The sequence below is a fragment of the Pan paniscus genome, chromosome 13 (genome assembly GCF_029289425.2).
Source record: "Pan paniscus chromosome 13, NHGRI_mPanPan1-v2.0_pri, whole genome shotgun sequence".
Classification (NCBI taxonomy): Eukaryota; Metazoa; Chordata; class Mammalia; order Primates; family Hominidae; genus Pan; species Pan paniscus.
The window spans coordinates 42,185,055-42,201,444 of NC_073262.2; the positions used below are offsets into that span (position 1 = coordinate 42,185,055).

Sequence of the window (16,390 nt, forward strand, 5' to 3'; positions counted from 1 at the left end):
TCTGCCTCATTTTGATTTGTATGAATTATCTTAACAGTCTCATATTACTCATTTAGGACAAGGCACCCAGAATGTGTACGTACTCTGCCAGCGGTGGCAGTAATAGTGACAGTGACCCGGACTATGGAGATAATGGTTTTGGAGCTGGAAGGGGACAGTTAGTGAAAGCACTGAAGAGCGCTGCCCCAGGTAACAACCAGCGAACTTGCTGGCCCTGCAGGTTCCTCTCTCTGGGAAGCCGCTGATTATACCTTTCACTGTTCTTGGCCCCCACCCTCTTTGATTTTATGTTTTTTCTTCATGTCTCTCCTGAGATCTAATTTTCTGGTACGTACAGAAGATTGTCTATGCACATCCATTTGTTTTCTGGTGTAATCTTCGTGACATTGCAGTGCAGTCTGTAAGGATTTTATTTCTGAATCCAGCATGTCTAAAACAGCCTCCAATTGAGTTATCTCAATAATGAAGGAATGACTATGAAGATAACTGTTCTTAATTATATACTCTGGCAAGTTAAATCATCCAGTGAGCTGTGGATGGAGTTTTCCAGGCTCTCTGCTAACATCATGCTGTGTAGCCCTGGACCTGTTAGCTGTGCCATTATGAACAGGTCTGTTTGTGAGGTCGAAGCTCCCTCACTATCTTTGTCTTTGAGCCAGAATTGGCAGTAGAAAAGTCATTATCTCTAGGCATTTAAAACTATGTCTATTCAGATGGTACTTCCTTTCAGATACAAGAGAACAGACAAATCCCTAACACAAAATGTGATCTGGGCTCTACTTTTCTTCTAATTCATTCTGGATTGTCAGAAATATTGTAATGATGCAATGGAAAGCTATTCTTTTCCTACTAATCAACTTTTTTCTAAAATACTAATTTATAAACTATGTAATGAAACCATAATTTTATTTTTTTAAAACAAGTTTGATATGTTTAGGGAAAAAACATAATCTAGTAGCCATGTGTATTTCCAGTTTTCAGAGAATCTTGGTATTTGCATTGGGGGAGGGAGGGTTAGAGTAGCATGTAAGAAGAGCTCATTAATCTGAATCACCACTTTGTCCCTTGCTTCTTATAAGTTATCAGAGAGGTAGGATTGATGGTTGAATCATGCGAAGGTTTACCAAGAAGAAAATGGTGAATACCCCTGATGTTTTAGTTGGTTGTTGTCCCTGTTGGCTCTTTGTGGTTCATTGGTGTCCCTCTGACTGTGATAGATGAAGGGGAAGGGGAGTTCATTGTCATGGAGCTCGCCCAATGAAGATGCCTAGGATGATGCCGGCTCCTAATCCATGCTGTTCCCTTGAGCTCATTGTGAGTCCTCAGGGAATAGCCTCACCTCACCAACCCTCAGCCACACACCCAAGAATGGTTTCCAGGGCCCCTTTCAGCTCTCGAACGTTCTCCATTCATTATTGAATAAGTATTTGTTGAAAGCTTCCTCTGAGCCAGTTTTCCAGCAGTGAGTAAATGGACAGAGATCCCTTCCAGATAGTAAACAATAGCTATCATAAACAAGTAAATGTATATAGTTCGTTCATAGGAGATGAGTGCTACAGAAAAGACAAAGGCAGAGAAAGGGAGAGTGAGAGTGCTGGCAGTTGGAGGAGAAGTTGAAACTGAAGTGGAATAGTCAGAAGGAGCCTCACTAAGAAAGCGACTTTTGAGCAGAGAGAGCTGAAGCAGGAGAGTGAGTGAGGCAGGAAGGGCACTCCCAGTAGAGGGAATGGCCAATGCAGTAGACTTGAGGCAGAGCAAGCTCTGGAGCCCAGGGGTAGCAGGAGGCTCGCATGTTGCTGCAGAGAGAGCAACCTGATGGATGAGGCCAAATGAGAAGGGGCCAGAACCCCTAGAACCCTGTATGCCTTTCTGAGGACTAACCACTACTCTGAGAGGGAATTTGGATGACTTAAAGCCCAGGAGTGGCATGATGTGCAAAGTTTAAAAAGGATGCGTCTGGCTGCTGTATTTAGAAAACTGAAGAAGCAGGATCAACTAAGAGACTGTTACAGGCATCCAGGCAAGAAATGCTGATAGCTTGGACCAGGGTGGTTGCACTCCACACAGTGACCAGCACTGGCTAAGTGACCTCCCTCAATGATGGAAATGCTCTATGTCTGTACACATGGCTGTTAAGCACCTGAAACGCAGCCAGTGCAAGTAAGAGACTGAATTTTTAAAATTTAATTTGTGCTCCAGTTTTCCTAAGAGTTCTCATTTGGGCCATTCCTTCTTTTCTCTTTTATTTGAAATTTTAATTAATTTTAATGTAAATATAGTCACATGTGGCTCATACAACACAGGGAGTGAGAACAGTCGGATTCCAAATCTAATTAAAAATACCACCTAATGGCCGGGCGCGGTGGCTCACGCCTGTAATCCCAGCACTTTGGAAGGCCGAGCTGGGTAGATCACAAGGTCAGGAGTTCGAGACCAACCAGGCTAACACGGTGAAACCCCGTCTCTACTAAAAATACAAAAATTAGCCTGGCATGGTGACAGGCGCCTGTAGTCCCAGCTACTCGGGAGGCCTGTAGTCTCAGCTACTCTGAGGCAGGAGAATGGCATGAACCCAGGAGGTGGAGGTTGCAGTGAGCCGAGATCGCGCCACTGCACTCCAGCCTGGATGACAGAGCAAGACTCTGTCTCAAAAAAAAAAAAAAAATACCACCTGGCTCAGGCCAGGCATGGTGGCTCATGCCTGTAATCCCAGCACTTCGGGACGGTAAGGCAAGAGAATAACTTGAGGCCAGGAGTTGGAGACCAGCATGGGCAACATAGTGAGAACCTGTCTTTACAAATTTTTTTTTTTTTTTTTTTTAATAAGACGGGTGTAGTGGATGTGGTGGCACATACCTGTGGTTCTAGCTACTCGGGAGAGGAAGGTGGGAGGCTTGCTTGAGCCCTGGAAGTTGAGGCTACAGTGAGCCATGGTTGCACCACTGCAGTCCAGCCTGGGTGACACAGCAAGACACCATCTCAAAACAAAAACAACAACAAAAAAAAAACATAATACAATTCACTGGTATACTGGAAAAAACGTAGGGTCAAGGATGACTCCAAGCTTTGGCTCTTAGAAAGGCTGGATTTGCCCTTGCCTTCTGCCAAGTGAAATGGGAGTTCTGCGTGGACATGCTAGATTTGGGGGCCCATTAAGCCTGCAAGTGGAAGTGGGGGGTAGGTGGGAGGCTAGGAGAGTCTGGGGCTCATGTAAATTTGAGTGTCATCAGCACATCAACCGCATTTGAAGCTGTGTGTCCAAATGCGATGAGGAAGGGAGGGAGTGTAGCCCAAGAGAAGACTAGGTCCTCCTACCTTATCTCAGTCACAGAGAAGAGGAAGACCCAGTGAAGGAAGAGGAGGGCTGGGGAGCATGGCATCTTAGAAGCCAAGTGAGGAAGGTATGTCAAGGAGGAGACTCATGATTCTGTCTGTTGCTTATTACTAAAAAGTGGCAAGCAATCTTCAGTTCTGTCCTACCCCTTCCTCTGCCAGTGGGGTTCCAGTGTAGACAGGAGAAGTAGGAACGGAGGGGGAGGATGGTCTAAGTGTCCTGAAAAAGGAGGCAAGATTTAAAACAAATTCACTGACTCCAAATGAGAGAGTACCTGGGTATGAGTGCACTTACCTTAGGGCCCATGTTTCAGCATCATGTGCCTGTCTACATGAGTTGCGCAAGGCAATCAAGAATCTGCATTAGGTTGTGGCTTTGGATGACCTCATGATGAACAGTAAATTTACTGCTTGAAGTTGTTTTTAAATCCTTCTGCAAAAGGAAGTGAGTCCCAGCCTGAATATTTTTCTCTGTCAACTCACTTTGCTCATCCTATTTCCTCCAACCAGAGCAAACCCCTCTTTGAAAAGGAACATCTTTATTTTATTCTATTGCTTTAGCTTCTTGGGAGAAGGTGGTGAGGTCCTAGAAGCAGCACAAACAGCAAGACAGTCTTTCCCTCCACCAAGGTGTCTGCGACCTGCCTTTAAAAGAGGATGTGTTGCCAGAGATCTGTCCTCGCACACCCTGACAGCCACAGGTCAGCCCCAGCTGTGGCAATGCTGCCAGGAAGGGAAAATGTTCTATGCAGACAGCTAGCATGGCTGTGGGTGTGTGCTGGCTTCCAATAACCCTAGGAAGGGGCATTAAAGGATGGATGCAGCACCATTAACTTTCTAAATGTTGGCAAAGGTTGTATAAAAAGAAAATAGAAACAAGAGAAAAACAATAACAGGAGGACGTGCCTTGAGTGTCTGGTGGAGATTTTATTCCCCCTGAGTCAGTGTTTCCTTGCTTTCATCACACGTGCCTGTGAAAGGGAGATTGGCTGTCCCACCCCTGGAGTCCCTTTTGAAATAACAAGGCTCTTAATAGAGGTCCCCAACCTGCAGGATGGAATTCACCAATAGATCGTGAAGCCTTATTGGATGTTTGCCAAGATAGCTGCCCTTTTCAAATACACCCTTTCTCCTTGGTTCCCTGAAATTTCTTTTTTTCTTTTCTTTTGTTTTCCAAGATGGAGTCTCGTTCTGTCACCCAGGCTGGAGTGCAATGGCATGATCTCAGCTCATTGCAACCTCCGTCTCTTGGGTTGAAGCAATTCTCCTGCCTCAGCCTCCCGAGTAGCTGGGATTACAGGCACCCACCACCACGTCTGGCTAATTTTTGTATTTTTAGTAGAGACGGGGTTTCACCATATTGGCCAGGCTGGTCTTGAACTCCTGACCTCGTGATCTGCCCACCTCAGCCTCCCAAAGTGCTGGGAATACAGGCATGAGCCACTGTGTGCAGCATTTTTTTTTTTTTTTTGAGTTGGAGTCTCACTGTGTGCCCAGGCTGGATGGAGTGCAGTGGCACGATCTTGGCTCACTGCAACTTCCACCTCCTGGGTTCAAGCAGTTCTCCTGCTTCAGCCTCCTGAGTAGCTGAGATTACAGGTGCCTCCCACCACACTCAGCTAATTTTTGTATTTTTTTGGTAGAGATGGAGTTTCATTATGTTGGCCAGGCTGGTCTCGAACTCGTGACCTTAGGTGATCCTCCTGCCTTGGCCTCCCAAAGTGCTGGGATTACAGGGTGAGCCACTGTGCCCTGCCGGTTCCCTGGAATTTCCCTTAGGCAGGAGAGGACATTTGATAGTGGCAGTCGGTCCTCCATAGCTTCTAGGAAGCTTACAGAGGCTGCTGCCTGTTTCTTGTGCCCTCCCACCACCCACTCCCATTGGCCCCGGCTCCTTCCCTAGCTGCTCACCCTGCTGGTCACAGCATGACTTGGAACCCACCCTTCAAAACAGAGTGGGCTGTGGCCCCACATTCCCTGGTTTTGGGGGCCCACTTGCTTTGTTTGCAACACACTGAATGTGGCCAAAGAAGTCTACTTTCTAAAACCCTGCCTCTGGGTTCATAACACACTGAAATAAATACACAACTTTTCTTTCAAGGTTGATTTCTTTAGCTTCACTCTGAAAAATGTTTAGAAAGTCTACTTGTTAGCAGAGTCAGTGGGGGGAGCAGGATTTAGGAGCTGGATAGGTGGCCCAGCGGGTGAAGTAGTAGACAGAAGTAATGTTGTGGTTTTGTTCACAGAGCTACCCACTCTAATTTGCCAAGTTGGGCATGACAAACATTCCTGCCCTTTTCCAGCAGGCAAGTCCTCAGAGAAGGCATGTGCAGGGGACAACAGTGTAAAGATGAAGGAGCGAGCAAGCCAGTTGTAGGAAGTGGGGAAGACCTAGCGTGGTCCCAATCTCCAGATGAAGGGAGAAAGGGGAGTCTCACCTGGACCCACTGGACCTGGCTGGTAAAAAGTAAAATAACAATTCTAGTAAATCCAGCTCTCCCAAGCTTCTGTTTCATCTACCTGGCTGTGTGTCACCAATCACCAGCCCTGCCAGACACCCCAAGAGGAAACATCCAAATGGAAACCTCTCTTTTTTCCTCTAGAAATCTGCTCTGCCAGGTTCTCTGTCTTCACTGAATGTCTCGCCATCCTTGTAGGAGTACAAACTATGAAGCAAGGAGCCTCCCTGGACTCTTCCCCTCTCATTGTCCATGCTCTGGCCATCCCAAGGCATGCTGCCTCCCCTCTTAGAGGCTTTTCGGGTCTGCCTCTGTCCCACTCACCCCAGCACTGCCTCGGCTTTGGCCCCCATCTGACTCACACAGCCTGCTGCCTCCCTTTGTCCCTAGACCCTGTCAATTTGCTGCCAGTCTCGTGCCCCTTAAATGCATCATCCTCACTGCCACCGAAGTGCCCTCCCTGAAATGCAAAAGCCTGTCATGCTGTTCCTTTGCTGGGAACTTTTTGAGGGTTGTCCATCACCCACACAGTCCACTCTCCTAGGTACATATATCTCTCCAAAATCACCAAGGTACACATTAAATATGTTCAGCTTTTTGTCTGTCAATTATACCTCAGTAGAGTGGTTTTGAAAACAACAACTTCAAGAGCAAGGAGAGGTCCCAGTTGTCCTTTTGCCCTGGAGCTATGCTGGGAGGATCTGAGAGCAGAACCTAGGAACCTCATGCTTGTTGGACTCTTAGCAGGAGCAGTAAGGCAATACAGAGTTAAGTCCCCGCATTAGCATGGAAATTCTCTCATCTCAGAGGCCCACTTGGTTGCATCTCTTGCCTCTGCCGTGTTTCTGTGGAGTCTATTCTGTGCTTATTCTTCACTGAACTCATTTGTACTCTTAATACTGCACAGCCAAATCATTCCAGTTTCAGCCTATTGGATCCAATATAACCACCCCTACAATGGTCTATTGTTAAGGGCCAGATGTTTTGCCTCCTAAGTTTCTCTTATGTATTTCTCATGAGAACTTTATAAATAGGCATTTTGTCTTGATTTTATAGATAAGGAAACTGAGCACCACCCAGCTAACAGTAACTTGCTTAAGGTTCAGAGTTAAATTTACTTAATAGAATCTAAAATGATTTGGATCTTTGTGCCCTTTCAGGAAAAGGACCAAGTCAAGTGTTTCCTCAGCAGTCAGACCTAGCATAAAACCTGATACTCAATAAAAATCTGCATATTGAATAAATGAATGTCGACTCAGAAGCCATATTTATTAATGCTGATTTAAGGTATATCTGTAATAAGGGTCTGAGTTATTTCTGTTAAAATAATATTTCTTGCACAAAATAAAGTTTAAAATATTTTAAATGACACATTTTAAATTTTGTTTTACTTAAAATTTTTTTTTAAATCCAATCACCTCCTCTTACAAGGCTCACAAAGCCCACCTCGGTCTTGCTTCTCCAGCTTCACTTTTTTTCATTTCCTGGCTTATACTTTATGCCTTGTTTATGCATGTCCTGAACACACAATGCTGTTGGAGGCTTCCATGCTTTTGCTTATATGGTCTGGCCTCCCTGGAATGGCTTTTGTACTAACACCCTTCTTCTCTAACCTTTCACTTAGCCCCTGCTTCATCTTTAAGGTTCAGTTCAGACTTTACCCCCAACAGGAAGTCTTCAGGATGCCCCTTCCTCAGCCACTCCCAAAGTCCAGTTACTACTTCTCGTCTGTTCCCCGTAAGACCCTGTATCTCTTTCATTTCCACTTGATATTTTACCTGTTTGTTTGCACATTCAACTCCCTCATTAGTGCCAAAATTGCTGGTCATTCATGCTCTGAACTTAGCAGGGGACATGGCATATCCTAGGTATTTAATAAATGTGTGTCAAATAAAAATGCAGCCATCTCACTGCATTGATTATGGTCTTGTGTAGCCCCTTATGCATACATTTCCTTGTCCAGAGAAAGAAAGACCCAGCATGGCTACCTGCAGGGAGAAATACAATAAGGACCTTTCTTCTTCTTTGAGGACACTGCTAGAGAAAAATGATGAATCCATTTGTCCAATTTTTTCTCAAGGGTATAGACTTTTAGTTTACTCTTCAATGATGAAACTTCATGGAGGCTGTTGCAGGCATATCAGAATCCTTTTGTTTTGCTTTGTCTAAATAGTCCCGTGCCTCCTGGCTTGATTCTCATAGTCTCTGTCCCAATTTGGGAATTATTGTCACAGAGAACCACTCTTACTGATGAGTGTGCATCACACCCCTGTTATGAAAGAGAGAAGTAAAGGTTGAAAACTTTTGCTCTTCCAATATCTGTTCTTTGAGTATCTTCAAGTAGAACTGGGTAGTAGATGGGTAGCACATCCTAGTGCTAGAGGATAGAAGATTGGGAAAGAGTGAAAGCAAGAGAGAGACTTGACTTCTACACTAGTTTATTTGGTTTGTTCAGCTTCTACTGTGTCCAGGTCACTGCTAGACACTAAGGAGTAGGGAAGGTTCAATGGCAGAGCCCTGCCCTAGGTGCTTATAATCAGACACACAGACTGAAACAAGTCTGAGAGAGAAGGTAATTCAGTACCCAAAACCATTGTTTTCTAGTGCCTAGAGCCATATTGTTGGCCACTCAGAGTAAGGAACCAGAATTCCTAGTTCTTTTTGGTTTTTATAAAATTATGTACATCTCCAAATAAAATCCCAGTAGGGTCTATAGATCACCACAACAAGGGGCTCACTTTCCAGCGTGCCCTCTCCAGCCTCATACCCTCAAAATGCAATGGTCAGGTAAAATATGCAAAACTTTGGCACTGGCGTCCCCCAGCCACTTGATGATACTCAGCTGATCAAGCCCCAATTTCCCAAATAAGAAGTGCATTTTCTTCACTTGAAGGTGATTACATTCAACAAATTACAAAGAGCCAGGGAAGTTGAGTTAAAAACAATTGGTTTTGCAGTAATTAGAAAAACACAAGGAAATGATGACTATGGAACAATATTAAAAGGGACGCTGAGGGATAACAGCTCTAGTTCCTGGTTAATTCCTCAGCTTGGATATTTAGAGATTCACAACTAATTATGCAAAGATGATGAATTTTAAAAATGCTGCCATCCTGCCTTCTCAAGGCCAAGGACTTTGGCTATTAATAGAGCAATCAGATCTTGCTATATTATAGAAAATTCACACAAAGTTGCATCTATTTTAAAGCATTCATCTGGCACATTACTTAAAGATGACAAATCTCTGTAATATGCAAAATCAGCATTGGGTTCAACGAAATCCAAACTCGTTATAATCACTCCGAGTTCCCCCAGAGAAATCTATTGTTTAAAATGGACACTACAGGTAAGAGTTATCTTTAGTCCTTCCTGGAACTTCTCTCTTTTTAGATCATTTTAAAGGTTTGCTTTATTTTTAACAGGCCCATCCCAGCTCGAAGTGGATGGACATGTGCAGTGGGACACAAGGGATTTGTCTCCCAGCATTACACTTTCCTGGATGACAAATGAAAAGTACTGACCGTGACAAGCAGGATGCTCTGAGACCCTTGCCAGAACCAGGGGTCTCAAATTTCTCTTAGTCACTATTCATCCAACATCAGAAAATCCACAGCCCTTTTAGCTATGCACATTGGATGTGCACTATGCTGAGTTTTGGGGGTTTTAGTGAGGAGAAGTGTCATGAACAATAACAAAACAAACAAAAAACCTAACCAGCTTCTAAAAATCACATGGTCAAAAGCTAACTATCAGAAAGAACCCACCGTGCCCTCAGACAAGCTTGAAAAGGGAGGCTGTGATGTGACTTGCATTTAATTATTTAAGTTGCATATTGTGAGGCCCTTAAGAAAGCAAATGTCATGATGGACAGAATGAGTTTACCCTCCTGTCGAAAGAGCAGTGTGCCGTAGCAAGGCCGTCGCTCAATTAAATTGGACTGCAGGCTACAGCAGAGATGGAGACCAAGGCTGGGGACCCTAATGAGACATTTTGAGGGAAGAAATGCCCCCCAGAGTTTGTCACCCTTTGATGGACATTCCCTCCCATTACCACCGAACCCCCAGTGTTACCCCCCTCGAGTTCAAATGTGTTGCAGCCCAACACTTTTAAAAAGGAGCTTGCACAGTGGAATTTCAAAGCAAAAGACAAATCCTTGGTTGAAGTGGAATAGGTGAGGGGAGCAAAGGATACTTAATGCTGTGCAAATTAGCAGGCTTTGGCCGCCAGGGCTGAAAGAAAACTAGGCAACGGAACTAGGCAATGGTGCTAAATAAATAAACACCAAACCAGATGCTGCTTCACTTGTGAAAATTTGTGTGTCTCCTCCACCTCATGTCGGGGGAGCAGAATTAAATCTAACTTGCTAGGGGATGGGAGAAGAGTGGTTTCCAAGACCACTGACATTTCTGCAGCCCCATGAGCATGTTTGAGGATGGCTTTTTTGTAGAGGTTTACTCATAATCTGAGTAATACATCAGGCATTTACAATGGATCGTCTCACCAGTGCATTTGTGCCTCTCCATCCCCCAGGTGACATTTTGAATTGTCACAACTCAGAGAGGGTAGGGGATACTAATCTGCTGTGCAGAGTCCAGGGATGAGGCTAAACACCTTACAATGCACAGGACAGCCCCCAACCACGGGGAGATAACGGGTACAAAATGTCAGTAGTGACAAGAAGAAGCCAAGAAAAGATTAACCTTTGGGTATTAGAAATGTTCATTGGGAGGGAGAAGCTGTCAAATGTTTGTGCCAAAATATGACAGCAGGCAGACACCCCCGCCTGCCCAGCAGGTGCACCAGGCCCTGGTCCAGCTACCTAATTTGGTGGTTAATATCACTTCCTCCCAAGGGCTTTGAAAGGGAAGTCCATGCTCCTGTCTGGGACTTTCAGACTTGGCTGTTGATCCCTCCACGGTGTCTTTGTCAGACTGTGTTAGGGAGACACTGACTGTCTGAAGTGGTAACACAGAGCACAGATTATTTGAGGCTGCTACACATTAAGTCTCTTATTAGTATTTTGGCTCTGTCTCTCTTAGAGAACATGTGCCCCGAGGAGGCAGAAATCTTTTACAGACTTGAAAGTTACCCGAGGACAGTTAATCCTCACGTTGCTCTAGTGAAGTAGGTAAATTGCAATTAGATGAAAAAAATGGAGAAAAAAAATGTAGTCAACAGGTGTTTGGGTTTCCTTGGAGACCTTAGAGTTTTATATTTGGCTCGAAAGCACATAGAGACATTTAGAAAGAGCCCCTTGCCAGAACTCTTCCAACTGAATGGTTACACCAGACACGGAAGATTAACAATCATCTGCGGAATGAAAATACTGGGGTCAGTAGAAGGAACTCTCTTGAAGAAGTGGGGTAGGTGGGGAAAAGAAAGGGCTCGGTATTCAGGAAAAATCTTTGTAGAAGCAACTATTATCATGTGCAAGAGGAAAAAGCAAGGTGCAGTCTTTTCAGGTATTGGGGGAAGAAGAACAGATATATTCTAATTGCTTTTTCTCCGACTTTTAAGGATCAAGAGAGAGACCATTTCAAACCTTCTTGCATCCCAACTGCTCCTCCTTAACTAACCAGAAACCTAGAGATATACACTGACTATACAACCAAGGAGATGAGCTTGGGAAAAACCAGGACAAATGTCAAGTATTACTCAGCAAATTACACAGTGGGCTCCTCTGTGAACCTCCAAGAACCTAGAAACTCAAAGCCATGAGCCCTTTGGCTGGGTATGTTAGAAATGCCCATAACTGGGAGCTTACATACCTGGGTTTCAGCGTTGGCTGTGTCATTAACTGATTTTTTTTTTCTTTTTTTGAGATGGAGTCTCACTCTGTCACCCAGACTGGAGTGCAGTGGCATGATCTCGGCTCACCGCAACCTCTGCCTCCAGGGTTCAAGCGATTCTCCTGCCTCAGCCTCCCAGCTGGGATTAGAGGCGTGCACCACCATGCCCAGCTAATTTTGTATTTTTAGTAGAGATGGGGTTTCTCCATGTTGGTCAGGCTGGTCTCAAACTCCCAACCTCAGGTGATCCGCCAGCCTCGGCTTCCCAAAGTGCTGGGATTACAGGCATGAGCCACTGTGCCTAGCCATTAAGTGACTTTTTGATCCTAGATGAATCATGTCAGCCTTTCTGAGCATTAGTTGCATCAACCACATAATGCCCACCTTGCCTCTTTCTGGTGGGTGTTTCAGATATGACATTAGATGTGGCAAAGCTTCCAATCTGAAGAATTCTAATAAATCTGAGTATTATGTATTAAATGGACCGATATGCAGAACAATTTCTGGAATTGAAGGTTGAGGATGTCAGAGGGAGAGAGGGGAACCCAGGGACCTTAAAAACTATTGACTAAAATAATGTGAAGCTAAAGCCCCAGAAAGGTAAACTTCCCTCATAAATTAGCCACGGATATACAATTTCATTAAGGGAAATATCATATTATCTTCAACTGTGGTTAAAATTCAGTCTAAGGGAGAAAGGACTGATTAAGCCTTCCCAAAACAAGCCTAGCAGCATTCTCCTTTTTTATTAGTTACTTTCACAATAAGCAGCAATATCCCAAGCTATCACTCAGCATCATTGTTTTGAAATTCAATTACATGGAAACCAGAAATATGGTGAGGCTGGAGCAGGTGGGGGGAAGTTTCAATTTTAATTAGAACATGATTTTATTATAAATGAACAAATCAACACACTCTTTAAGGAATTTAATTAGAAAAGGAGATAGCATCCCTTCCATTGGCCAAGCTGGCTCTCGATCTTGTGCAGGCAGAGAGGTTAGTGGTTGGTTTCCAGCTTTCCCCAGTCAGCTTGCTTCTCTATTTATGAACCCCCCAGAAGCATCATACAGAATGTTTCTTCTTCTACTCTCAACTTTTTCACCTTAAAATAAGAGCTCTTTTATTTTTGTTTGGCCCTTTCTGTCTTATGATGTAATATGTCACTTTGTCCCTTTTTATTCTGTAATGTTTCTTTCCCGGATATCTCCTGGTGTCTTCCTGAGTTTTATTAGGATTCTTCAGAAGGCAAGGCCACAGGATCAATATATTTTAGGCAAAACCTGGAAGCTATGCCAACAGCATTCATTGCACCACAGTGTCCCATGAAATCTTTGAGATGTGTGGAAGGACCCAAATACCCATCTTGGAGAAGGCATGTGTCTTCTTGGACCATAACTTACTTGGTGATCTTCAGCAAATATCTTCCCTCCCTTCTTTGGGAAGAGATATCTTCCAGATACTGCCAGGCTTGATGTTTTGTCACTCTGTGAACAAATGCTGTCGTGACTAGGAAGTGAGTCTTCATGCTTCAGGATTCAGCAGTCTCTGCTACGTGGAGAGCTTCTCAAAGTTTTTCTCAGATATCATTTTCAAAATTTGACTTTGTCGTTTTGAACATAGAATTCTCTCCTCTATCTCTGTGTCCCTAGCCCCATATAGGTAACCATTTTTATTGATTTTTTTTGTTCATCTTTCCAGTCTTTCATTGAACAAAGCAAAGAAATGCAAATTTCTTATGCAAAAGGGAGCACACTGTGTACACTATCCTGCATCTTGTTTTGTTTTGCTTTCTCCCACTTAATATATCCTGGAGATCATTCCATGTCAGTGCACTGTCTCCCTTGTTCTTTGTTCCAGCTTCATTGTGTGGCTGTACCATCATTCACTTAACTTGTCTTCTGTAGATATCTATGGAATCGATTCCCAGCAGTTGTAGTGTTGATCTGGATCTGGGTGTGTGCCCCTCCTCTGTGATCCCATAACACCTTGGTTTCACCCTGACCATCAAATTGCTCTTGTTCTCTGCCGCTTGTCCCTTAACACCAGAGATCATGGTGTTTCATACTGAATCCTTGGCACATGGCAAGTGCTTACTGAATCCCTACTGAAATGCTGGGTGAATGAATGGACTGTGACTGCTGAGATTGAATCCCAACATAGTTCTTTTTTTTTTTCCTTTCTTTTTTTGAGACAGAGTCTCACTCTGTTGCCCAGGCTGGAGTGCAGTGGCACGATCTCTGCTCACTGCAAACTCCGCCTCCCGGGTTCACGCCATTCTCCTGCCTCAGCCTCCTGAGTAGCTGGGACTACAGGTGCCCACCTCTACACCCGGCTAATTTTTTTGTATTTTTAGTAAAGACGGGGTTTCACTGTGTTAGCCAGGATGGTCCCGATCTCCTGACCTCGTGATCCGCCCCCCTTGGCCTCCCAAAGTGCTGGGATTACAGGAGTGAGCCACCGCGCCAGGCCTGAATCCCAACATAGTTCTAAGCAAAAGGTATGAAGTAGCCAAAGTATCTTCCTGAAGGGGGCTTGAGGTTTGTCTTGAAGAATCAGGTTTGGGTGGGCATAAAGGGGAAGAGGATTTCTCCGAGGGGCAAGTGAGCAAATCAGGGAATGAAGAGAGGGTGAGAAGAGAGTAGTGACATCCTGTGACTGCCAGTGTTTCCCTACAGCTGGTTAGCAGAACAGAGGTCATACAGTTCTGTGAGGGTAATTGATAATACAAATGTGGTACCAACTGGCAGTGGGTGTGATCTGTGTGTGCCAGTGAATTTGAGGGGTGAGTAGAGGAGCAGCCCAGAGCACAGGTGATGAACAAGCCTAGATTTGTAAACCTGAGTCTGTCCTGCAGCCTTCGCTAAACAACCACAACACCAAAATACTTGCCTCTTTATTTCTGCTTATTCTTCCCATTTCTAATAAGCTAGAACCTTTATGTTGGAAAAGAGCTTAGAAGTTATCCTGTCTACCATCCCCCTAGTGGAATGTAAGCTCAATGGAGAAGGAAGGAAGGGAGTCAGGGAGGGAGGAAGGGAAGGAGGAGTGCCCCTTATCCTATCCTTATTTGGCCTAATTGAGTTTTTCTATACCATTCTCTGTGGTGAGGGAGGGGAAAGGAGGGTCTGTCTGGGTTGCACAGTATTACACAGCTGGGGAAAATAGGATATTTATGGATTATGGATAAAGACTATACTCATACTCAGAAGAATAACATGAAATTCAGAATTCCTTTGATATATAACTCAGTATTTGATGAGAAGGTGAATGAATGAATGAGGCAACCAGATATACTAGAAAATGTTCACAAAGGTTTTGGAGTCAAAGAAACTTGAATTAATTTCTATAATGTTGGATCACTGAGCCTTTCTGTGCCTCGGATTCTCACCCACCAAATGACGATAATACCTAATTGCAGGATTTTAATCAGACAGCATATGCCACATGCCTTTTTGAAAGGTGCCCTTTTGATGCTGGCTATGTTATTATTATAAATAAATTTCCCAAGAAAGGCTCAGTGAGATGTAGCTCTGGTGTGATGCAGTGACCGAAGCCTGGAAGGCAATCAACCCAGACATTTTTCTTTTACCTTCAAGATAGTAATGGAAAGCTTTTGGAGAGAAAGGGAAAGCACATGGGATGGATAGGGGATCCATATTCTAGGATTTCCTGGGTTCACCCTCATATTTACTATTGTAGCACACTACCATATTTCTGTACATTTAAACAACATGAGGACAGAGTGTTTTTGCTCATGCTTATGTCACTAGTGCCTAGAACAGTGCCCGGCACGCAGGAGGTACTTAACAAACATTTATCGAATGAGTGAAAGACATTGGTCCTGAAATAAATCATTCTCTTCATTCGAAACTTAGCTGGATTTTCAGAACAAAGCATAAGCGAACCAATATTTCTAGTACCTTTCTCAAACGTTAAAAAGACGGATCTTTTTTTAAAAAAAATTGTCACTTCAGTGCCATAAAATGTCTCTTTGGTTCTCCTGGGAGTGCAAAGTTCACTCACATAATACAGTCAAATTACAAATGTTATTCAATATAATACCAGTTGGATCATAAGATGAATGAAATTATGGGCTAAAACAGCTCTTTAAGTTCTGCATTTGTTGAAGAAAAAAGAGCAAAATGAGCTTAATTCCTTGGTCCCAGGGTGAGATGATATTTAGCCTGGATAATACTCCCAGATTTACAACTAACTATGTCAAATTATACTTTCCCTTTTTCCCCCGCTTCTTTAAATTGAATGCTCAAATGTGCTATGCTGCTGAGCAGTATTTTTTAAAAGAAACTGGATAATGGCTTTGGGGTGGGAAGAGTGTTCTACCTTTTCAGAACACAATGCCTTAGGTTTAAGAACATCTGTTTTAAGAGTTGCCTTTAAGAGGAAGGTTTGTATGTGAGATTCTATGAAAGGGATATGTGCTTCTAAAAGAATCTATAATCAATGTTGAGTTAAATTCGTGGTGATAGACATTCTTGATTGTTGTTGACATTTAAAGGGAATACTTCCAATGTTTCTCCATTCAGGATGATGACGTTTGTTGTAACTGTTTTGTTTTTAGTTTTGTTTTGGGGTAGATTAACTTTATCAGGTTGTGGAAGTTGTCCTCCTTAACTAAGAAGGGTTTTTTTAGAATCACGTAGTCATGTTGAATTTTATCAGAAGTTACATATGCATCTTTTGGGATGATCATATGGTTTTTGCCTTTAATGCCTTAAATGAAAGATACTTATATATTTTAAAAATTAAACCAGTCTTACATCCTTGAGATAAACCCTATATAGCTATGAT

The 16,390-nt window shown here is 43.5% G+C and overlaps 1 protein-coding gene across 2 annotated transcripts in view; it reads left to right on the top strand.

Moving 5' to 3' along the window:
• The window catches only part of NCKAP5 (NCK associated protein 5), a 1,001,373-nt gene that overhangs the window by 946,976 nt on the left and 38,007 nt on the right, over positions 1-16,390 (top strand). The window contains exon 18 of one of the 2 annotated variants that reach the window (XM_055108553.2): positions 57-189. The exons of the other annotated variant lie outside the window; for it this stretch is intronic. Within the exon in view, the coding sequence (XP_054964528.1) occupies positions 57-189 (133 nt within the window). The remainder of the gene's footprint in view (positions 1-56; positions 190-16,390) is intronic. 2 annotated transcript variants of the gene reach the window in all.